This window comes from Dromaius novaehollandiae, chromosome 24 (assembly GCF_036370855.1).
Source record: "Dromaius novaehollandiae isolate bDroNov1 chromosome 24, bDroNov1.hap1, whole genome shotgun sequence".
In the NCBI taxonomy this organism is placed as follows: domain Eukaryota; kingdom Metazoa; phylum Chordata; class Aves; order Casuariiformes; family Dromaiidae; genus Dromaius; species Dromaius novaehollandiae.
In genome coordinates, this window is record NC_088121.1 from 9,135,171 (window position 1) to 9,159,854 (window position 24,684).

At 43.6% G+C, this 24,684-nt stretch overlaps 1 protein-coding gene and 1 long non-coding RNA gene across 5 annotated transcripts in view; both read left to right on the top strand.

Annotated features, from left to right (window-relative positions):
* Window positions 1-22: 22 nt before the first annotated feature.
* On the top strand, window positions 23-9,344 carry LOC112990618 (uncharacterized). 3 transcript variants are annotated; one of them, XR_010385049.1, is made up of 6 exons: window positions 23-172; window positions 1,410-1,477; window positions 2,225-2,475; window positions 6,044-6,524; window positions 8,142-8,324; window positions 9,053-9,344. It is a non-coding gene; the product is annotated as an uncharacterized LOC112990618 (long non-coding RNA). The 3 variants fall into 3 exon arrangements; XR_010385048.1 differs by having other exon boundaries at window positions 1,410-2,475; window positions 6,044-7,475; XR_010385047.1 differs by having other exon boundaries at window positions 1,410-2,475.
* A 1,186-nt stretch (window positions 9,345-10,530) lies between these two features.
* The window catches only part of CAPZB (capping actin protein of muscle Z-line subunit beta), a 61,450-nt gene continuing 47,296 nt past the window's right edge, over window positions 10,531-24,684 (top strand). Inside the window, exon 1 of one of the 2 annotated variants that reach the window (XM_064497112.1) lies at window positions 10,531-10,687. In XM_064497112.1, coding sequence (XP_064353182.1) covers window positions 10,685-10,687 — 3 coding nt within the window. In that variant the 5' untranslated portion in view covers window positions 10,531-10,684. The remainder of the gene's footprint in view (window positions 10,688-24,684) is intronic. The other variant, XM_064497113.1, reaches the window with a different exon arrangement.

Below are 24,684 nucleotides of genomic sequence, written 5' to 3' on the forward strand. Positions count from 1 at the left end.
GAGCGACGAGTCTCGCGAGACTTCCTTCCCGCCCTCTCCCAGTAACGGTCGGCGTGCCCGTTGCCGTTGCTACGGTTACGGCGGGGAGGGCGCCATGGCCGCCGCCGCCGCCGCCGCCGCCTCGGCCGGGCCCACGGCAGACGCGGGTGGCGATACCGGCTCCCATTTCCTCGTAAGGCCGCGTAGAGTCTCACAGAGCACCCCCACAGCCCCCGTGCCCTTTCTAGCGCCCCCCCGGCCTGGGAAAAGCCCGTCCTGTGGCACAGGTGTGTGGAGTCAGCCCTGATGACCTCCATTTAAGAGGCCTGAGGTCAAGGGAGAAGATTAACAGCAAGCGGAGAAGAAGAAGGAGTTGTTTCAGAGGTTGTGTCCCACACTAGGGCACCCATGTTGGAGTAAGGAGCTGGGGGAAGGGCTATGAATGATTTTAGGTTTTTTTTTTTTTGCAGGCCCAGAAGTGTGTTCCAGTGTTGTAGAAATAATGTAAATGAAAAATAGCTTTAAGCTAACTATAATGAGTTTTGTGCCCCAAATAATGGATATGTTTCTTCAAATCTTTCTTTGGAAGCCTTCTGAAAATTACAGAGTATGCTTCAGGCAACATCTTCACACGTGGTAGGGCAGTTTTTAGCAGTAACTCTTTTTAAAAATTATTTTTGACAATTCTCTTTATCAAATTGGAAAAGAGAAAGCTCTATTGCTTTATAAAACTGAACTTCCTAAATTAATGACCAAGGCAACAAATGAAAATTAAACAAAACTCTCTGAGGTTTTCAGAAGTTCTCTGAATTCACTTATTATTGTTTGTGGTCTTTCATCTGTCCTAATGCCATAACTAGTTTTGATCTAGAGCAATGATGTAAGACTCTTTTTATATTTGGTTTAACTCACTTCCTTAACAAATTACTAAATGATCACAACTAGCTGTGGCTTTTACTTAATTTAGAAAATTTCAATGCATTTTTTTTCCTTTTTTTTGGAAGGCAGCCAAGTAGTTGCAGGTTCAAAAGTTTTGCATGAAGGAGGCTGTTGTTGATCCCCTCTAAAGGGAACCTCTGGCTCTCCTGCACTCCCTGTAACTCACTTGAACTAGTTTGTGTTACTGTATTGTCAGTATGAAAACTAGAACCATGCATCAAGTTACTTAGAAAAATACCAGTGGGACAACACAGTTTTTTCCTTGACCAGATAAAGCAGTATTTTCTGAAACCACAGGTCCAGTGGTGTGTGCCAGCTCCTCCCTCTGTTTCCAAGTACTCTCAGTTCTGGAAAATACCAGGAGAGAAAAGATACTTGAGGCCTTCAGATACTCTAATCTTTCCCCCTCAAAATTAAATTCCAGAAATCAGTATTTTAAAATAATGCAGAAATGCAATGTGTAGTCTCACCTCACACTTACTCATTTTCAGGCTTGCTGGAAAGCTCTGTTCCTTCAGGGGTGAAGGAAGAGGTGGTGAGCAGCTGGACTGCAAGTAAGGTGCTTTATAAAGGGTTGCGTTGCTCTATAATGGCTCTTGATGTCTTTGACAGCCTTGTATCAGGAACCCGGTGCACTAAACCCCTTCTAAGGAGATGGAGTAGCTCAGTGTAATTGTCTTGAACATCCAGTTTCCTCTGGAGAATTCTGTCTGCTTCTGTTAAATCCTGGAGGCACTGAGTGATTGGATGGGGGCTCTGGAAAATGTTATCCATTAACAAACTAGAGTCCATTCTCTGAACCCCCTTTCCTTTCCCTCCCCACCCCCTGGGCAAAATTAAGGTGGAAGGGAATGTGTCCAAAGACAGGCTTTTCCCTCCATTGCTATAGTTACTTGGCAATGAGACCCCTTCAATGTAATATTGAATATTCTATTTATTATTGTGTGACTCCAAGGTGACATTTAGAACATGCTGTCTTAAAAAAACTTTTTTTTGCATTTCACGGCCCAGCATGTGGTGTCCCAGGGTTCCTTCCCTCCCTGCTTCCCTCACGTTCTTGCTTCTCACTTCTTTCCTGTCTTTTTGTCAGTGTAATAATTATATGGGAAAAAAAGAAAAGGCTGATGGCTGAAAGAAGCCAGACAGTTTCAAAAATCCTTGAGTTTATGTAACAGAAGTTAAATTCTCATAGGGTCAGAACCTGTATCAGCAACTTGCTTAATTATGTACCTAACCTTAATTATATGTTAATAAGGCTACTCACAGACTAAAAGTTAGGCATTTGCTTAAACACCTTGTTGATTAGCAGTTCAACAGATGCTCATCAAAAAAGTGAACAGGTAGAGCTGGAAATCTAAGATGGAAAGGCACTGCTGCTGTTTCTGGGTTTCCTGTGGAAGAAAGTGGGACTGCAGTTTCCCGGGTGCCTTGTGGAAGGAGCCGTGCAGAGGGTTTGCAGAAGGCAGAGTCCATATATGCACTCAGAAATGCTCTCCACTGCTGCAAAACACTTGCTTTTGCAGCACCCTCCAGCCCTTGGGATGACCCCTGTAACAGGTGAGGAGCTTCTCACTGCAGTTGCTTATTTGGAGGGTTGTTAACCCACTTCTCGCCCACCTGCCAGGATTTCAAGACCCTTTCTAACATGTCAGGCTGCTGCTTTTCTTTTAATCGCTTACTCTAGCTTCTACTTTTTGCAGTATAGGAAGGTTCATCCCCTTTGCCTCTGCCTCCCCCCCACCCCCTTGAGTAGTTCCTGTTCTGAAACTTCAAGCAAAGTTCTTCTAAATCTTGATTCTTCCCTAGGATGAATGTATAGTGTCTTACTCTGGTGCCTGGTGCTAGACACACTTTTTTTTCAAAGAATCCTATAGCATCTCTCCTCTGTATTCCCCCACTGGATGCTAATCTGCTCTTGACCTCCTCTTTTCCAAAGAATACATGTGTAATTTCTCTCATATTTTTTCAATAATGTGAACCCCCTCCTACACACGCTCCCCCCCACCTCCTGCCAAGAGCGGCAGTAATCTGCATAGGAGGCAGCAGCGTAGGAGTTATCTGCTTGAAACGGTTGACAAAGCCTGAGTCGTGGGCCCCCAATTTGCTGTGTCTCTACTCCCAAAGCAGCTCTTTTATGTTACGGAGAGAATCAGACCTGGGCAGGAAACTTCCACTCTGTCACCATGCCAGTTGATTCCTCCCCCGCCTTTCCTTTCCACACACAATCAGCATTAGTGGGCAGTTACTCATGTTTATTTTTCTTTACAAGCCTTATGCTACCCAAGCAACAACAACAAAAAGTCTCAATCCTAAGTCAGAAGAAAAAGAAACCCCTCCTCAGCAGGACTTTGCCCTAAAATGGGAAAAGTGCCAGAGACTCCATTAAGTCTACTTTGCTATTCTTATTGATTTGATGTGGAAGGCAGTCAGATACTGTGGGGATGAACAATAGTCTGAAGGCTTAGAGTTGCATTAAGAGAGCAAGCTTGTGATACACAGTAAAATATCATTCAGTCTTCTCATAGTGATCGCATTCATGTTAATAAGCAAGTCCATTTTGGGTCTGCACTAATGTATTTTCATGACAATCTTGCAAAGCTGATGTAATGTGATATTTGATAGCATGGTACTGCTGGTTACAGTTGTCAGGTACAGCTGATGGAAGGGGAACTTTGAAAAATGGAACAAGATGTGTCACAGCTCGTTGTGCTAATTCTGTTTTAAGCTGCTTTTGCCATGAATGTGAAGTTTGCCCCAAAAATCTCTGCGGAGAAAAGCGCTTACATGGAAAGACTGATCTGAGCTCTTGCTAAATAACTTTGGCTGTCTAGTATAGACTAAGCGCTGCTATGATACTTCTCATCTTCATTTGATCTGTACTATTTTGTGACCCACTGCTTAGTTTCCTAGTAGAAACAGGAAAAGAACTAAAGCACTGTATTGATAGAGGCTTTCTAATGAATAAGTCTGCAAGCGAGTGCCATTTGTCAGCTCTTTAAGTACATTTTTCCATTAGTCCATGTCACTGACTAATTCTATACAGATTCTAACTAGTGAACCATGACTATTGTATTAAGAAGGAATCCAGCCCTTGCAATTCTTTTGGCTGGTACATTAGTAAGCTTCAAATGAAGTGCAACGTGCAAGGAAAAAGTAAGGGAATGGAAAGTTTTGTTTCTTTCTGGTGCAATCAGCTTCTCCTTGATTCTTTTTTAATGACAGCCTGCAGACATCATTACTACGGTTAATGACCAAGTTTGACAAATGTTCTCAATGCTCCCTTTGCTCAGGCGAAAGACATTTGTGAAAGCTCCTGTCTATAAAGCTTTCTGTGCTTAGAGAAAGACACGCAGTCTCAAGCACGGAAGTAAACAGCATCCTAGATATGCAATTGAGAGGCGCTAACTGGAAAACAAGTGGTCCCAATAATCTTTCATTTCATTCTTCTGGACTGATAATTAAAAAAAAAAGCCTCATGGTGCTCTTCTAAAGAGGCCTTGCTTTTTTTTACTGAGGGAGGGTTTCAGGTATTTCTCAGTCACACTTGCCCATTTTGTACTACACGTCTTGCGAAACACAGTTGTAGAATAACCTGTGGGACATGTGAAAACAGAGTGTGGCTGCAAGCAACGCCAAGGCATGTCTAGACACAAACAATGTTCTCAAAATGTGGACTGGCACTTCTGGGCAGAAATAAAGCAATAGTGCATGAGGATGTTATGTAATGCTTGAAAAAAGAATTTTCTTATGTCCAAGGTACAGACCAGATTGCACATGTGACTTTTTAACATGATCCTGCTTAAGCCCATCTCTGCACCTCAGCTTCAGCCGAGTGACCAAGTCTCAGTTTCTCAATCTGTAAAAGAGGGGTATGAAACATGACCTTATCCTGTCTATTTAGGCAAAATACATTATAAAAATAAAGCAAAAGGTCAACCTCAGATAAGCCCAGTGCCTCTAGCTGTATGTATGTGCAAGTGATGCATAACTTTTAACTTTCCTGTCGTTACTGAGAAAAAGTTGCACTGGTGGTAGAATAAGTCTTATTTTTGGCCGGACATCTTAGGCTGCTAGGTTTACTGTCCTTTCCATTAATCAAATATGCTCTTAAGACAGACAGCACATCTGCTTGGGTGTTGATGAAGTGAAAAGTATTGTTCTGGAGTCTGTTTTTAGCCTTCTTTGCATGGGAGGGGAAATGCCTCTAACATAATACTAAAAGGAAAATATGTTTTTATTAAATATGGCATTTTGATTTACTCATCAGTCACTGTAGTGATTGGGAAAACTCTTAAAACCTTTATAAGAGTGCCCTTAGCAAAGCTGCCTTGGAATTGGAGGGAAGCTTTTCTTATTGTTTGTGTGCTATTTTGTCAGTGTGTATAAAGATCTCCATAGTGAGAAATATCTGTGGTTTGAATAGGGAATTCCAAACCATTGGGTGATGTTGTAGGTACCTTTTTTCCTACATTAGTTTCCAAGAAATGCTCAGTTTTCAGCCTCAAATCAAATGATGCTGCTGGCTTACTGACCCTGAGCAATAATACCCAGGGAACTAAACTTTGCCTTTGCTGGAAGTGGAGGCTCTTGCAGCAGTGAACTCCATTTATGAGAACCCCTAATAAAAGTTTATGCATTTTTCCAAGTGCCACAAGCTTGACATGGAAGAGAATAGGCAATATAACCTAAAAAAATCCCAAGCTGTCCTTTTCTTTAAATAGAAACATTAATATTCAGTAAAGCCTGACACATTTTCTCTAAGACCTAATTTTGAAATACATAGGTTCTCACAAGTATCTTTGGTCCTGGCTGAACACTGGAATAAACAAAACAGCATTTCACCATGCATGCAACTCATGCGGGGGGATGAAATAAAAAGCATATCATGTCAGACTGCAAAGGCTTCATGAAGTTCTGGCTTAATGTGAAAAGTACTTTGTAATGCTAATAAAAAGTATTTATCCTTTTGCTTCCTTGAATATAATCAAATATACAGGGAAAGCATATGTATTTTATAGTTGCTGATTGCAAGATCAAAAGCTCTGTTATTAATTGCACATGAATCTGGTGTTGTAGGGCCATTAAGCCGTCAACTGACATCATTGTTTGCTTCCTTTGTTTATAGACCCTCGTTTTACAGATGCACCATGCCTGACACTGAGCCCTTTGAGCACACTCTTTTCTCTTCATGTGGATGATCCCATGTCATGATATGTGCGGAAATGCCTGTAAGCCGACTAGATCCAATGGAGCTGAGCGCCTGGAACTGTTCTGGAAGTGGTGGTGCAGGTCCCCAACCTCGCCTAGGCTCGCTGGAGCCTGAGAAGGCCAACACCTTAATGAGCCTCCCGCCGAGCGCCCCAGGGCACCGATCACAGGATGTTTTTGTTTTCCTGTCTTGGCAACCTGCACCAGTACGGACTAATCTATATACCACTGTATTGTAGTGAATCCTCTTAACTCTGGAAAATATAGAGAACAAGCAGCTTAACTCTTAGAAATAAGTCTCATCCCTAGATTTAAAAATGCTGCATGAAATACGGCTGCATACAGGAAAACTCAGGTCTCTGGGCTTTGAACCTGCTGCTCAGCTGCAGACTTGCGAGGTAACTTGGCTTTGTGACTGGCTTCAGCAATTTTAGCGTTAGGATCTTCTTTTGCCTCGAAAGCTGTGCAGTTTTTCCAGCACTGCAAAATGGATGGAAGTTGTTACTGGTCTTATCGAAAGGCCATTTGTGCTCGTTGGCGTAGTAACTATTCCAAACGCAGGGCTGCACAGAGGATGGGCCCCTTCTCGAGCCGCTCTCCAGGCTCAAAGCTGCTGTTGCAAATCATGTTTCTCAGTCTTCTCTCATTTCCTATCCTGCCTTATGGTTGCTATGTAGATGGCCTCTTCAGCTGCCTTTGTAATGCATCTTTTGTGGTTATACTGAAAAATGTATTTTTATGGCTAAAGTTCACCTCTGTGTTTTCTTCCTTTTCTTGCCTCCTTCAGTTTTCACTTGCATTGAATCAGAATCAGACTTTTCCTCAAGCAGAGATTTTTCAGTACCGCTGTTTCTTCCACCTGTCTTGTGGCTTTCACAGTTGTTTGGCTATTAAAATAGGACTGGATAAACTTATTTCAGTTTCTGTTGTTAGAGCAAACAAACATAAAAACCTGAGCAAAGCAGCCCTAACCCTCAAGTAATCTCAACTGAATTTACTTATGTGAAGAAAAAGCCTGCCCTAAGCAGAGGAAATAGTGCTGCTGCTGTCCTTATTACCAATCAAGTGCCTTTCACCTGTGCTTCTTAAAATCAATGTACCAAATGTGTTGCTGTTACTGCTAAAGTGATTATTTTCCTTAAGTAGATTAAATAAAAAAGAATACAGCATCATATACAAGGGTCATCCTACTTAGCCCTGAACTAACACCACCTCTGGAGAGGAAGATAACTAATAATGCAGTTAATAACACTGTCTTGCAACACTTGTGGATTTATTGGACGTTTGCCACATATAGACCTGAACTGGCTTTATTTAGCTGTCAACCCCTCCAGGAATCCCAAGAGAAGGTAGGCTGGCTACAACCGTAGTTGTAGATGCAGAACCTTCTGCCTGCTCAGATACATTCCTGCTGCAATTTGCAGCCTACAGGGAAGAGCCTGGTCCTACATCTTAGTAAATAAACAAAAAAAAAATCCCTTAAGCATGTCCTGCTATAAACAAGCAAAGCAAGCAGCTGGTCCTCATTTGAAGAGATGTTCCATCAATTTCAAAAGGAATCTGCAGATCTTCTTAATGCAAATATTTTTGGGAAAACAAAAAGCAGCTGTTTATTCTTCTTTATACCTATTAGCAGGAAAACAAAATCCAGAGTGCTTGTATTTCTTCCACTAAGAAAAACATCCCCTTGGCCTCAACATTCATCTGGGTCTCAAACTGTTTAAACTACACCAGGCTGCATGATTCTTGCTCTGTTTTTTCAGTAAGAACCTAGAAACAATTGTTGTTCTTAAATGTAAGAACTGTTAAACTAAAAGCACAGTGATCGCTGCATGCCTTACATGAGTTTTGTGATAAAAGTCATGAAGTTTAGATCATTCACTTTCAAGTTTATCAATTTGATCCTCCCTGGCCCCAAGGAAAAATGCATGTAAGATGTGTGGACCCCTGTATAACGAATGAGGAGTTTGTTATGTGTAACGAACAGGCTTGCTTTTCTTAATTACCGCTCGTAGGTGCCTCTGAGGGAGCGTAAGGACTGAAGGACCTGGGGATTGCACAAGAGAAGCCACTTCAGATTACTGCACACTTTAAACTGGCCTCAAAGAGGCTGGGCTGGCTGGTGTTGAAGAATTGGATTCAAAGCATCTAGAGCAGGAAATGCCTTTTGAGGTCATGTGGCCTATCTGCTAGACACGGTAAGCTTGTTTCCCATTTTATGGTGTATGTGATAGTGGCTTACTTACGGATTTATGTCCTATTGTTTTTCTGTGAAGTAATGCAGCTCCTGGTTTTCTTGAGAGATTATTTCACTAATTCCTATCCTCTACTTGCTAGATTCATTTTGCTTCTGCACTGAGAAGAGCAGCAGTTTAAAAATGCCAACAGAGGCATTTTTAAAGAAAAGCAAAAGTGGGCAAAGGTGAACTTAAATTAGTGACAGCAGATTGTCAGAGAGTAATCAAAATATATCTAAGTTTTGATTTTATAATTTGCATAAACAGTGACAGCCATCATGTGTGCATGTGGGTTGTGTTAATTTACCTATGTAACAGTTATGCCCCTAAACTAGATAGCTCATCTTGGCGGTCATAACTGAGTACACATATCTGAACAGTTAACTTCTCTGGGAATTTAACTTGTTGCTTTCAAAACAAGAAAAACAACAAAGCTGTTTTGCCCTGAGTATGTGCTAAGTAAAATGAGCATTGTTAGAGTTGTTATTTCTTGGGAGGTCTGGTCTGGGATCTAATAGTTACAACTTTAGAGTTGAGCCATGAACAGCTGTGACAATACATTAGTGCAAAATCAGAACTAGGCCTTGGTCATTCCCTGCCAGAAGGAAGTACCACTAAATATTACATCCAAGGAAAAAATGAAGAGGTTCCCTTAACAATACATAATTTCTATTAAAATTTCAATGCAGGAATTGCACACGCTGTCAGAGTTTCACACCCTCTCTGGGAGGATTACATCAGAGCAGGAAGCCGTGTGTGAGCCCCCTGTCAGCGTTTCCAGCTTCCACAGCAGAAGTAAATGGAACAACAAAAGGGGTTTTGGCTCCCAAGGGCCAAGTCTGCACTGCGGAAGCCAAACGGCACCAGGAGAGGGTTCTCAGGATCCTGCTGCTCCAGCTCTGGTGAAACCCAGGCCAAATAATTGTTCCAGAAAAGCTAGAGGAAGATGTTGCCACATAATAAATCAGATCTTCTCCTGGGGTAACTAGTAAAGCTGCATTTGTTAACTTCACATGTCCAAAATAATTCAGAAGTACAAGTACAGAGTCTGGAATAGGGGTCAGTTTTACCTGAGATGGTTGAAAAGAAAATAATTTGGGGAAAAAAATGTTTTCCTTCTGGGACAGTCTGAGAAAAGCAAAAAAAAACCCAGTTTTATTTGTATATACACCCAGCTTTGCTGATTTTGGAGATCTGTATCACAGCTGCTTAAGCCCTGAAGTCATCAAAATATGTAAGCCTCTGCTTAACTTGAAGCAGGTACTTACATGCTTTGCTGAATCAAAGACTAAGCTGCCAAAGGAGGCTGAACGCTTGCCTTTGCAATTAATTAACCTTGTCCTAAAGTAGCCAGAGGCTGATTATTTTTTTCCTCACAACTCACAGTGGAGAGCTAAACAAGAGATGACTCTCTTCTAGGCAGCACAAGCAATGACACTTATCAGGGTTACCTCTGCGAGGGCCAGCTGTCAGGTGCTTGTCGATTTGAAGAAATGTACCTGTTTGGGAAGGCATTTTTCATGCTAAACATGGGCCTCGTGCAGAGTTTCTTTGCTGAGCCTTAAAAAAGGGGGGGGGGAAATGAAGAAGGGAAAAAAGTAAAAAAGATTAAAGGAAAAAAGGGGAGAAGGGGAAGGGAAAAAGGGGAGAGTGAAAACAGGAAAAGGGGGAGAAAAAAGGGGAGGAGGGGAAGGGAAAAAGGGGAGGGTGGGGAAAAAAAGGAAAAAGGGGGGGGGAAGGAGAAAAAAATGGGGGGAAAAGGCCACGGAGGTGGATGCGGCACTCGGTGGGGGAGCCCTGCCCCGAGCGCGTCCGCGCGTTGTTGGCGCGCCCTCTGCGGGCCCCGCCCCCAGGCCCGCCCCCGCCTCTGATTGGCCGTCAGGCTTCCGGCCTCCGCCCGGCTGGGCTTCCCCCCCGCCACATGCCGGAGTTGGTAGCTCCCGCCGTCCTCCAGCCCGCCGCGCTGCCTCTCTTCCCCCCCCCCCCCACCGCGCGGTCCCTGCGCCCGCCGCCTCCTGCCTCGGCCCCACTTCTCTCTGCTCAGCCGTTCCCTCCTTCCCCCCTCCCCCCCCCTCGGCAGAATGGTCCGTCCCTCTCCCCCGCCCCTCTCAAGCGCCGCGCTCCATACTTGGCGATGGCCGGCGAGCCGCGCGCTGATTGGCGGCGCGGCGGCGGCGGGCGGGGCGGCGCGGCGCTGACCCGGATGTTCACTCCTAAGCAACGGCGGAAGTGCAAGGGCCGCGGCCTGCCTCGGAGGGAGAGCGGACGGGACCGGGAGGCGCCGCCGTTGCCACAGCCCAGCGCAGCCCCGCCGAGCCGCCATGGTAAGGGCGAGGCGGCCCCTTCCCCGGCGGGGGGGGAGCGGGCGGCTCCGGGGGGCCCGGAGCGCCTCCGCCGCCCGGCTGCCCCGCAGCGGCGCCGCGGGGGAGGCCCCCTCGGGGCAAGGCCGGCGGCGCGGCGGGCAGGCAGCGGCCGGGGGGAGCAGGGGGGACCGTCGGCTCCCTCAGCGCCGTGAGGTGACGGCAGCCCCGGCGGCTGATCGCGGAGCTCTCCTCGGGGAGCCCTTCCCTTTCCCGAGGGCGCTGATCTCGGGGGGTTTCGCCCCGCCGGGGAGACCCGGGGCTGCCCCGGGCCGCACTCCACTCCGCCTGCCTGGGTTTGCTGTAGCAGGGCCCGCCGAGGGCGGTGTGACCCCCTGGACGTGCCAATTCGCTCGCCATTCCCGAGTGACTTTATCCAGTTTGGGAATGTGTGGTTTGGGTGTTGAACGTAACAGCGTAAGAATATTCACATGTTTAGATAAAAGAAAAATTCCCAAGGCCCAGCTGCGTAGCAACTTGAAGGCTGGTTAAGTAGACAAATATATTCCTTTCCTCCTTATCTTTGACCGTATGAATTTCGGGGGCAATGCCTCGTTTATCTTCCAAGTTGGAGGTGATGGTGATCCTGCCACCGGTATTACACAGGGTAAAAATCTCAGTGTCCAGTGAACGGTGAAGAATGCCGAAGATCAAGGTTCTGTTATTCTGTTTTTGTTTGAACACGTGAGATGCTGTGCCTGACCTCTAAGTGCGGAGAGTGACAGCGCTGAATGCGTTATTTCAGTTGTACGTAAAAGAAGATTCTTGACCGCAGTCTTCTGTATATGTAAGACCTGACTGTAGACTGGGAAATGAGGATTCCAACAAACTACCCGAACTTTTGCTGTGATATAAGTCCTCATGGGGAAAAAAAATCAAGGAAGGCTGGTAGGCTTCACATAAAGTGAAAGTGCTGACAACCAGGTCTTCTTTTAAGGGGATATGAAAGCCTTCTGTGAGAAGAACAACAGTCTAGTTTGGATAAGAAGAATCCAGTTGGGATTTAAATGTAACTGTATCAGTTCTTTGGGGAGGCAGAGCACAAATGCTTTAGAAATTTTGTGAGTCCTATCAGCTTATATACTCTTACCTGATCTTTTTTCATACTTAGTAATGGAGAATACTGGGTATGGGAGAGATTTGATCAGGACTTTGAGCAGTATGTGCTAGGCCCAGTTGTTGAGTGGACCTCGAGTATGAACATGCTGCAGCTGCTTCGTTGTTCATATATCACCGGATCTTTACAGATTTGAAGACCCTCTTAAAAGATGTAGTAATTTAAGTGTGGTTTATCTAGGCCTAGTAGGAGCATATAAGACAAATCACTGATCATGTTCAAAAAGGACAAAAGATCCGACTCTGATGTATGTTGTTAGTGGAAGTACAGGTTGAGGTTTCACAGCTAATGTTGGTAACGTCTAATGGAAAATCTTTTAAAACTTTACTGACTCCATAGAGTTAACATTATGCAGATAATGCAATTGCACTATGTAGTTTCAACTTAAGTCCCGGTATGTCGAATACCTCCAGTATCTTTAATTTTAAAGGGTACGAAAGCACAATACCGAAATGCAGCACTGAAACTCTGAAATGTCCCTGGCATTGAAGGCAATCGCATGTTTCACAGCAGCTGGGAGGAGTTGTTATGGCCCAGGATATTAGGTCAAACACCTTCTTGGTACCATGGGATGACGGATATCTGCGTGGAACAGATGGATGGGAGCCGCTTTCTCTTTTGCACAGTCATTCAAGACCATCTCAAATCTGAATCATTCTTGCTGAATTTAAATGGGAATTCAGAAGTGCATCAGGATCTCAGTCAGCTGCTAGGTGGAATGGGGCAGGACAATGCACGAAGCTTGAAAACTGTCTAGATAGATGTTGGTCTTTTGCACTAAAAATAAGCTGATGGGCATGACTTTAGAAGGTGGAGCTGCTGGGGTTTCTGGAGTTGTGGGTTATCAATGGATAAAACCCAGTCAGTGTCCATATAAATGAAAAGAATTTCCTTTCCAGGTCATGTAAACTGCTCTGATTGTGCTTACAAGTATTTCTTGTGCTATGCAACTCCTTAGTAAAAAGCAGACCATCTTGGTAAAATTTATAATTTAATCAACCGTAAGTTTGAATTGTCTAGTGTAGCATTGGCTGCACGTCATCTACTTAGAATTTGAGGCAGCTAAAAAGCGCTGAAGCACAGCTGATGATGCGCAGTGTGACGCTGCCACTTAGGTGCTTAATCTTGGTGTGCTGCTTGGAGTAACTCATATTTTCAAGGTAGGGGCTGTTTGTCTTGGGTGAGCGCATTGCTGCTTGATCAATAACTTGGGTTTCTACAAACTCCTGGTAAAACAATATTAAATGACTTGTAAAACTGAATAACCAAAGGTAGTATTTTTCCAGATGCCTGAACACGGGGCGCCTGTCTCTGCTGCTAAGCTAATCGTGTCACTTGTGAAACCCTAGCATATAGCATAAGAGCTCGGAGTAGGTTTGCAGTGCCTTGTGCTTTTGGAGGAATACTGACTTAAGCGATTTTGTAGAGTCCATGTTTTATTAGCCAAGCCAAGTATGTGAGCTTAGCTAAATGTTATCTTAAAAGGCAAATTCCCAAAATAATCAAGTTGGAGGATATTGTTGGGATAAGGAATACTGCCATTGCAGTGATGCTTAATCTTGTGGTCTATTAGTGAAGGAAAAACATTCTCAACCTCAAGTTGTTCAAACAGGGATTTCCTCATTTGGTAAATACATATGCTGATATCTCACTAGTTGACATCTGGGAGTAAAACAAAATGAAAGTATGTTCAACTCTTGAATTAGTCTATTTTTAGTACTCATTACTGTACTCATATAGAGAAATGACTCTTTTTGGGAAAAACATTGCTACGCTGTTCAGTTTCTACTTGTACAATTGTCGGTTATGTTTTCTATTGGTTGGCTTTCTTGCATGAGGGATGTGTTGTGCATGAGCGTACAAGACTCCCCTTGTAGTATCCAGGTCTGTCGTGGTGGCTGCCGGTGCTGTGTGCCAGGCAAGTTTGGGTTTGCCTGGGCAGACGGATACTTCTGGAGACTTTAATGGAGAATGCAGGTGCTGGAGTTGAGTCTTCTGCCCGTCTTGTGGAGGTGTGTTTGGTCAAGTCCAAATTGCCCCTTGCTACCCTAAATAAACTTGTAGAAAGTTGATATTCCCCCCTGAGCTGGTTCGCATTGTAGTAGCGTCACCTAAAGTTGAAATAAAGTGAGAATGTTTCGGTGTCGGCCCAAACGCTAGTGGTTTGGCTGGAGAGTTATGACATTCTGCAATGCGTAAGGCCTCTAAGCTAAGCCCTGTTTTGTACGCTGCTTTTATACAATTTGGTGTTTAAGGACCTTTTTCAGGTAAAGGACACAACTGAAATGTATGCAAGTTGCTCCAAATGTTTGGTTTGTGTTTCCTTAATAATCACGTTCTTCAAACAATGTGTATTATAATTGCCCTCTTTTCCCATTGATTTATGCCCAGGAGTCCTGAAGAGTTTTAAAACTCCCCACCCCAACCTTTGTCTCTCTTCCTTTAATGCACAAAGTCCAAAGCATGGGTGTGCTTCAGTTCTTCTAATGCTTTGCTGTTTCCAGGAAAGAGGGGAAAAATCTCATTTTAAAACACAGGACTTGAACTATGAATTTCCTTTATGGATGAAACCCATGTGGTTCGAAGAAGCAATTAATGCAGCTGAGCAGCCTAAGCCTTTCCCAAGCTTCATAGTCTCTGCAGTTGAGTCGTTGCCTGAGGTTTGTTTGCTGATAGTTCATGCTGTTAAAAAAGCTTCATGAACTTGAACGTGAAAGTCAAGAATTCAGTTCAATGCAGTGGAAGATTGCGACTGCTTTAAGATGAACTGATTTTTTTTGAAGTCTTTGGTGCAATGCCTTCTTAAGTACTTAACAGTCCAATGCATGAGATGTTCATGTTAATATTATGTGCGAATTGAACAAATACTGTGAGTAGATGCCTAAGAAGTGCACTTAAATGTGCAATGCCTTTGGAGAATATTAAGTTATTGTGGCTTAGTTGAACTGAATAATACTGGGTTCCCATCATCTTGGCCTGCTTTGGTGGCCAGAATTCGCTAATGTAATCTTATGTCCTGAAGCAGTTTTGGGAGCAAATGCTTCGAAATAGGCTGTCCTGGGAAGTCTGAGCTCTGACATGTGTGGCAGATGAAGCGTTTGTCTTTGACGTTTCCTTTACGCGGCCCTGGTGTAGATGCTGGTTGAGCAAGTTTTCAAGATAGTTCCCTGTTAGTTGAGCCGAGCTGGAGAAAATGCAATGTACTCGGGGAAGTTGCTCTACTTGTTTCCTAATTAAAGTGTTGTATTTTCCAGCCTGAGTGCTGTCTTGTCTGGATAATACCAAATGCAATGGCAATCCAGTCCTTTTCCTGGCTTTTTAAGTACAACAGTACCTAGAAGTGTTGTGAGTGAGGAATCGGACAAAGGATCTGTTTTTTCCTTGCGATTGCCCGAAATACACTTTTGCTTCATGCTTAGAATTAATTCAGTTGTATTAGATAATAACTTGTGCTGCCTTTCCTAGCACAGTGGCCTGAGACTTGTCATCAACCAGCAAGACAAATTTTCTTGTGTTACCTGGTGCTGTTCTTTTGCCCTGCCTCCATCTTTTAGGACTCGGAAGGAAAACGTGCAGCTTGCTTTGGGCTTGCGCTCTTTGTGCACTGACCAAAGAATGTAGAATGTATTTGCGCATGCTGGTGGCTGCCCTTCTCATAAATTATCTATTTTATTACTGCTCTATGCTAATTAAGTCTTAGCAGTTTATATTTCACCAGCGTAGCGTTCTCTTTCAGCGCAGGGTTGGTTTAGGAGACCTGCCTCTCTTTAAACCCAGGAGACTTTCCTCCAAGCACTTGCAGCCATGTTGCAGGACATGTCCTTGCTGGTGCTGTTTTCATGAGTACAAGGAGAGCGTCCTCCATGTCTTTTTTTTCTGTTGTTACAGAAAGTGGAGCCGAGTTATTTCCTGGTAAATTGACCAGGAATTTAAGACCCATCTTCATCCTAAAGTGGGAGCGTTACCAGCCTCAGTGAAAGCAGAACCCAGGATCTAACAACTTTAGCTGCATCAGCTAGACAAGAATGAAAATGGCACTTAAGAGGATTTTGTGTGGAAGGAAAAAAGGTTGAGACTGCATTGAAGACACATAAGCTTAGTGGTTGCCTTAAGCCACCAATCTAAGCCATCATAAATAATATTCTCTTTATTCTGTCAAGGGATTTTTTTGGTATTTCTTCAGCTGAGACTTGCTATCTTTTCTGCTTAACAGAGTGCTGAGTTTGAAAGTGATGTCCTGTTACCTGCCTTCGCCAGTTATTTTTGCTGCAGTAAATATCAGGATTTAAAAAAAGCTTGCTGCTAGCAAAGGTGACTGGCAGTTGTCTGATAGCCTGTGCTTGCAATCTGAGACAGGCTCTAGAAAAAAAGAGCGTGGATCTTACTGTAAGTTAATTCGAAGGATGAGAGCGCCATGAAATGGAGGAATGAGGTAAAATATCAGCTACGTAATGCTGATTACAGCAGTTAATGTTGACAGAATAGCCGTATTTATCCACTGAGTCGAGCTGCTGTGCAAATCTAGGAGTCATCAGAGTTTTGGATGTAACACTGAGAGCAGATGTGATCCTGGCTCAATGCAGAGGGAGCTCTGCTGGATGGTCAAGCACAGCCTTCACGTAATCATTAGTATGGTTGGACGTATTTGCAGAACTGGGAATGCCGAAGGAGAAATGGCACTCTCTAAGGTGAAAATTGGCCAAGCTGAGTATGAGCTTCATCTCGTGTTGAAGGATGCAGCAGGAGAAATGTAATATGGATTGCGATTGGCACGGACAGGTTATGTGAAGCGCTGCTCCAGTATAAGCTGTCTGCTAATTAAACTTAGGAAAAGGTTGGCAGAAATTATGTGCGTTGCTAGATCACGTATTGTCTGTCCATAGTTATGACTTATGGCTAGGTCAGGTGTGTTCAGAAATGGCAAGGAAGACGTGAAAGGGCTGAAAGACTAGAAAAAATGGGCAAACCTAGGGATTAGGGTGGGGGAAGGAATCCCAGACAACATGAACATCCTTTTAGGTGGAGAGATGATGTTCTTAGGGTGTAATTATATGCACAACTCTTAGCCTTCTAGTTTAAAATGTGAAATCCTCAGCAGTGACTCTACTGAACCTCTGCAGTTTTGGAGTGCAGTAAGCAAGGTGCGTCTTGCTGGACATAAGTGAAAGACATTAACGTATCTCTTTGACCTTTTAGGCAATGGGAGAACAGTCGGGGATGAGAACTAATTAGATAACCTCTCCCTCTCTTCCCTGCTCGGGATCTGATTACTTGCCAGAGTTATCCCATGAATTTACAACCCGAGCTAGTAGACACTGGAAAGTGCTGAGTTAGTTTACTAAATTGGGCTGCTGGGCACGGAGAGGCATAAATCGTTATTCCTGAACTCACAGTGCTAAATATTTCTGTGTTAGATATGCTTTTCAGTAAGCATATCTACATTTGTCTTGGTGATGGACTGTATGCCTCTGTGCTGCTGTATTAATGTAAAAATTAAGAGTAGATGAATACAGTAACAAGGATTTAAGTAACTACAGCTCTTGGAAACGTGGAAGCTGGTTCAGTTTCTGGTGAATGTTTTCTGTGGATCTGCATTTTCTCGAATGTCTTTCGTGTAAGTGACTTTTCATATGGGGGGAAAAAAGTCTAGGTTGCAGTTGACTGGAAGAAAAACCTGGATCTGCCATGCTGGGAAGGAATTTACTAAGTTCAAGAGTCCCTTTTATTTAAAGATGCTTATAGACTGTTCCTGCAAATTACCCTTGTATTCTCTTTATTTGCATTGGGCAGTTCTCTCCTGATTTGCTCATGACTAAGTTTATTAAAACGTGAAATAAGCTATAGACAGAGTAAACCAGCATTTGAATATCCAGCATTAGCAGGATTAAAAGAAAGCTACCACAAATAATGCGTTCACAGATGTTCAGGATGGCAAGTGGCAAAATTTAATCTCAAGAGCTGTAGTATTTGTAGTTCTCAGTGTTTGAGAGTTAAAATATTGAAGGAGTTTCTGTGAAATCACATGCACGCGTGTCTGAAGTCGCTAAGCATTTACAGGGTATCTTGATGGTGGTTGTGAGAGGCAGCAAAGCTTGGTACTGTAGGGCTGCCTTCTGGCAAGGGACTGTAGCTCACAGCAGAATCTCATATTTAGGAGGCTTTTGATAACAGGAGGCTTGCGATAACAGTCCACATTTATAAAGCAGGGCTCCTCAAATGGCAGAGACTGATTTCTAATGCATCCCTGCAGGGATCTCTTAATTTCTGCTGTTCCAGCTCTTTCCTCCAAGCACGCTGCCACACCTCCCAGTCCCAAAGATGGCCAGCAGAACCTGGCTGGCCCGATAAAGCTGAGCTCAAGTATTGCTTTCTACTGATGAGGCTTAAGGTTACCTGTTAGACCTCAGTAAAAATTTAGTAGTCCTGCCGTAAAGGCTGATCTGATGCGGGAACTCCATTGGTAATGCGACTTGAATGGAAAGCAAGAAGCCAACGTGCCTATGAAAAAGGGTCTCCAACGCAGAGCAGAAGACCCGCGGCATGGGTTTATTTTGAAGACTGCTCTCGCCCGGTTAGTGGGAAGCAGAAGGTACATCGAGAAAGAACAAAATGAGTCAATGAATTGGGGGTTTGGGGAGCATTAAGCATTAATTTGGGGTACATCTGCGGGGTTAAAGCTTGAGGAGCTGTACGGAGCGGTTAGAGAAAGGTAGCGAGAGGTTTGACAGCAGGGGTGGCAACGTCAGGAAGAAGATTCTGCAAACGGTTTCCTGTTGTGTGAACTGCAAAACCTTCACTAGCCGCTTGGCATTAGCCTGCTCTTTGGTGTGAGTCAGTGTGAATAAGTGAATGGGGGGGAGAAGGGTGAGCAGGAGGTAGCTTGATAGCTTTTAGAAAGCTAGACTTGCACAGTACCTTGATATCAACTGCAGGATTTGTGAAGCTACGTAAAATGACTAAAGTAAAGTGCTTACTTGAGTCACAAGGCTCTGCCTAGAGGTGTCTTAATCTACCTGATGCATTAAATAAGACTGAGAGGGGACTGCACTATCATAAAGCAGTCTGCATCTGGCTGCCTCTCCTTTTTGGGGTATATTCATACTTGTGCTCCAGCTAACATCTGCTCCGAAGGTGAAACTGTTAAGCAGACCTGCAAGCTTCCTTTACGAAGTGTTTGCAAGAGCCAGACTAACTTTCATATCTCAGTGCTGTGCTGTAACAGCATTTTCATTTTCTTTTCCCCACTGAGATTTCCTGTCTGTAGAAATACCTACCAAACAAAACTTGTGTTAAATCCAGGCTTAAACCGGAGAAAATAAATTAAGTGTGCAATTTTGTACAGGAACTTCAGCATAATTAATTCTTCTAGATTCATTTAGAGTAGGCAGTCAGCTCTGCTATGGAGTTCAGTGACTTTAATCCCATTTATTAAAAGCTAGTGATACTGTCTTGCAAACTGCAGCTTTTCTATATAGCTGCACCGCTGTCCCCTGTTTACTCTTTTATGTGAGACTAATAGATTGCATATATACTTGATGCCTTGATTTATTGGAAAAAGGCTTTTTGCAAACTTTATGCTTTACAGGAATTCTTGGCACCAGATGAAAGCTGGTAAATTACATTGTCATGTTCAATGACAAGTTTAATAAATAAAACATTGTTTCAGTTACCCAGAAGACAAACACTGGTGCAGAAATCATTAGTGATCATGGCAAAGGGTCAAGAGGACTAGCCCGTTCCCCGAAAGGCTCGTTGCTGGTCCATTTGTGACAGTGCGTCAAAATCTTCTTTGTTTTCTCCCTTCTGCTTGTGCTCGATGTCTCTGTTCACTGGGCAGGTGACTGAGACTCGTGCTAGAATTTATATGAACTCAGATAATCGATGTTAAATTGGTTCTGAAAGTAGATGCAAGTATCTCGCCTCTTGAAATCCCTCCTTGGTGGGAAAGAGGTGCCAAAGCATGTGGTGTCGTCCCCCCGCCCTGAGTACTGCACGTCTTTGTAGATGCACTAACAGGAGCTGAAAGGCAGTGAGTGGAAAAACAACTTCAGGTGGTGAAAACTAGCTGCAGAACGTCCTTCAGGAGATGCTGAATTCTTATGTGTAAAGCAAGTAATGAATTCTGGTTAAATGTTTTGCTCCAGAATATCAGGGGTTTTGGTTTTTTTGCCAGTTGAGATGTAAAATAGCTTGACATGCAGTTGTTGTATGAGACTGAGCTTAGTAAGGTAGTGCAAGTGGCTTGAGTTTATTTTGAAGCTAATGGAGAGAAAGGTCTCCGATGCATTACAGTCCACCTCATCATTTCTTCTGAAGTTCAGGTAGGACACGGGGTGGTATCCTGCAAACAGTGAGTGACACACAGAGCTCACCTAATTTAGAGATAACAATGAGGAAGTAAAGTCGAACCCTAATCTGTGATTCAAGGAACACTTGAAAGCATCTGCCTGGAGGTAAAGAAACGAGGAAGGAGTTGGTGAGTCACTGGTGGCAAGCTCGGAGGTGCTTGCTGAGTTTGAATGGAGATGACCTCTTTGGTAGTCGCTCCTAGATGACAATTGCCACTCTTTTAATCCATCTAGAAGGAGCCTCCGCTGTGCTGACAGCCTGAAATGGTGATAAATATCCAGTGGCATCAGCATGCTGGTGACGGTGAAACTGGAGCTGCCTCATTTGCTCCCCTTCCCGTAGATTGCTTTAGGTCCCTGTGTGAGCCTTTGGTGCAGGCATATGAGTTACTTCTTGAAAGAAGCAATCCCTCACAAGCGCATCCCCTCTCAAGTGAGCACGGGTTAAATTGCTGGATCAACGCAGAACAAAAGCCCATCAATACTTCTGGAGTTTAGAGCAGACCTCTATTTTTCGGCAAACATGCTGGTACATTTATCGGTGTATGCTGCACCTAGACCTAAATTCAGAAAACAAGCCTTGAAAGTGTTTTGAGTCATTAACTAGTGCTAGTATTGCTTTTTTGCAGCGCACTCAGATGTTTTAAAAGGGGGAGCAGAGTAGAATAACAGAAATACCTCCCACTGGAGAGCATCTTTGAGAAGATTTTGGCGTGTACAGTTGCTGTGTGATTAAATGCAGGTTACAGAGGAGCTGTGGGAGACTGAGTACAACAGCTTTTGCTTGCACCTTGCAGTCCAGCATTTATTTAATGGAATATTTAATCCTCCTCATTTGAAATCGTTAGAATGAGCATTCTCCGCAATCTGTGTTATTTGGTCTTAACCACAGCAGTAACGTAACCATGCAATATGGTTAGTAATATTTAGTTTAACTCTCCCGTACGAGTGTCTGAGGTGCTAATAAAAGCCACTGGATCACATTCTAGCCGAAGAAAACCAAGCTAGACGTAGCTGAAGAGCAGGAGAACGTAGTCTGCATCAGTATCATGTTTTTCTAATAATCTTTGCCCTTACTCTTTAGGTGGTTGAAGATATTATCCAGTCTGGAGTAGTCTGGGTTTTTACTGCACTATTCCTGCCTGTTTCTTAAAAATAAGCTATCGCTGTTGGGAAGCCATGATTCATGAGTGTTACAAGTGATTTTAATAGGCTCTGCCAGAAGAGGGTTAATAGTCGAGGGAAAAACTTTGCAGGAAAACGGACTGCGTGGAATATGCGCGGTCGCTGGAGCAGGCACGACTGCAGAGCTCATCTGGGGTGCGTATGCTGTGCAGCGTTATTCCCGTTCCCATCAAATATCCCAGGAAGTGAGCGCTGGCAGCCTGTTGTGTTGGGAGCAGAGATGGGAATCCTGCAACTTAGAAACCTGCTGTACTTTTTATTACACATTACAATCCTCCAACCCTTTACTAAAGCTTCTAGCAGTGATACTATGCTGTTGTGTAATTTGAAAAAGGAGTTTTCTGCCTTTTGAGCTTTGGCAGTTGGAGAGGATTAAGAAGACAAGCAGGATGGGAAGTTGTGTATCTGTTTCAGTTTAAAAAAAAAAAAGAAAAAAGAAGAAATCAGTTTTAGTACCACAGAGCTGAACAGTCAGACATTCCTTTTGGGAGAACCGGCAGGAAATAATGATTTACAATTCTGGACTTTATCTGCAACGTAAAAGGAAGGAAAAAAAAAAAGTCACTTGCCGGTTGCGTACTTGTGGTCCTGGGTAAGAAAAGCCTGTTTCGGTGAAGTAGCTCACTGAGAAATTTTGCTTATAAACTGACTAGTGATCAAAGCGGCGGGCTGTGTGGTTGCTTCAAATTGCATAACTTAAGCAAACGTTAGGTTTTTGAGATCTCTTCAGGTTATGGTTGTGTTGTAGTTCTGTTCTGTGAAAACTGGGCTGCCAATTTGTAGTTCGGGTTAGTGGCCCAAGTGGCTTATTTCCCAGAAGGGACTAAAATAGGGAGAGTTTTACTGCTGCCGTAGCGTTTGGCCACCTCCGCTGGTTTCTGTTGGTTCAGGAGTTAGCTCAGGGTAGTGTTAATTTGGGGCGATACAGAACTGAAACCAGCCTGGCTTTCTTTTTGAAGAAACTGCCTAACTCTGTTTATGTCTGGCAATAACGCAATCAGATGAGCAGGAGCTCTCAGAGCTGTGAAGACCAGGCGGTTAAATCTGAAGATTTATGTGATAAATAGGAGCAAGTTCCTGCAGGCCATAAGGCTGGGAGCTTTCAGTATAATCTTTTACCCCCTTTCAGTGTTACCAGCTCTGCCGGTGACACTGATCTTTTAAAGGCTTCAGGTATGCATCTTAGCTTAAAATAACTGAATTTACTGGCTGACAATTTTGGGTAAAACATAATGCAAGTGCGGTGTGGCTTATCTTAGTCTGTCGGAGCACCCTTGGGTGCTGTGAGCTCTACCAGCTGTGTGAGAATGAGTTTACTTGCTTTCAGGTTTGCGTAATCTCGGGTCAGCTCTTGTTGACCTGCGTTATCAGCGGACGGTATCGTGGCTGGGAGAGGGTTAACGAAGGCAGAGCTAGTCCTGTGCCCCACGCTGGGGAGCTGGGAGTGGGAGTCGAAAGGGAGTTACGCCGAGTCCTTGCACTTTGCATCCTCCTTTGCATCCTCCTTTGCGGTGACTGCTGCAAACGCAAGGTCAGAAGAGTCGCATGCTCTTAACAAAACACATAGTGACAGCAGCGCACCTTGGTTTTGAGTACCGAAAGTGGAAACACATTGGTTTATTAGGTAGTTTGCAAACACACTTGCTCAAAACAATTAAACAAAACCTGTAATAACTTCCTGGGTTTTCCTGTTTATCCTTTATGTGTTGAACAGCAGCTGTCCCAACTCGGCCTTCAAACAATATTGCTTACATTATGAGTAGAATAAAAAAAAAAATCTATACAACTATGCGTCTATCTAACTATACATCTATATGACTAATTATTTTTAGTACTAATTGTTTTTATTTGAGCCTCAGCACAGAGTGCTTAGGTTACTACCAGGAGAAACACCCTCTGCCAAAATGTCCACAGATCTCTGGTCATCTAAGTGCGGTGAAGAGACTGAAGAGAAAAGCAGATGCCGGCAAAGAAAGCTAAACAAACTTACTCTTTTAGACATCTTCATAATATTTTTCACCGCAGTAGAGCCATGGGAACACTATAGCAGATGCTTAACTGGAGATCCTAGATAGCCAAACATCTTTAGAGGAAACTTATTACAGAGCTTTCATCTGAGCTAATATTTTTAGTCTTTGAGATTCCTATGATCTCTAAATCCTTCAGTGGCTTGAGCTGTAATAAAACTTCATTTAGGATTTCTGTCTGAACTCCCTACTCCTCCACAGGAGTTCTGTGCTGGATGAAGCAGGAGCGGTGGAAAACTGCCTCATGTCGAGTAAACACTAAGCTCATTAAGTCCTGCAGCCTCAAAGAGCTTGGCCCCAGGAGCGGCCCAGACTGGGAGACGGGCTGTCTAATCGCCTTCTCAGTGAGCAGAGGTTTATAAGCCTCTCCATGTCTACAGGCAGGAATTCTGTACGAGTGTTTTGTCTGGAGATTTGTTAAGAATCCCCTGTCTTCAGTGTCTAATTTGCCCTGAAAATTAAGCAAATGGAAATCTAGAAATAGACTGCAGAGAGAGATGAACTCTGCTCTTGTTCTGGCACAGAACAAGTGGATTGGGTCAGTTGTAGTAAGGTGACATATATCCAGAGACTGCAAACAACATCTTACGCAGTTTGTGAAGACTTTGGGGGATTTTTAAATGCCCCTAATAGCTCTTACATGCTGCTGTCAAAACTGAAAAAAATCCATCACTGGGAGAGTTCTTTCCTCTATACATTCAGAGATCTTGTGCTGCTGGTTTTGACATCTTAGATGTGGTTCCTATCTCTGTATGTAAATATCTACAGGTCTGGAACCGAAGGATGTATGTGACCACAGATCTAGTTTTTTAAAAACTTCACTTTTTCTCCTACAGTGAAAGAACCAAGAGCAGAAGATGGTGGTAGAATTACCCATTCAGTTCTCAAATACGACATACCAAAAGTATCTAAGACCAAAAGGTGCAATTTGCTCTAATCTGCGTGTTTTGTATTGCCTTCTCTGTGACCGTGCCAGCACAGATTTACGCTGGATTAAAGTGACCATATAACCACAGGTTTAGGCCCAGAAATTTGGCATAACCTGGCTTTATATCAGTGCTTTAAACGATCTGCTGGCAAGCCATTTAATTATTTAAATGCTGTGCAAGTAAGCCAAAGAGTCCTGCTGCTCTGCCTTGCTTGGGTTACCTCTTCTATACTAGAAAAATATATGCTTGCCAAAGTACTATGTTAGTATGTATTTGGATATTCTTGTTTTTCCCCTTGCATGCAGCAGTTTATACCAGCTGTGTCTAAACTCCTTTAAGAATTTCTGCCTTAAAC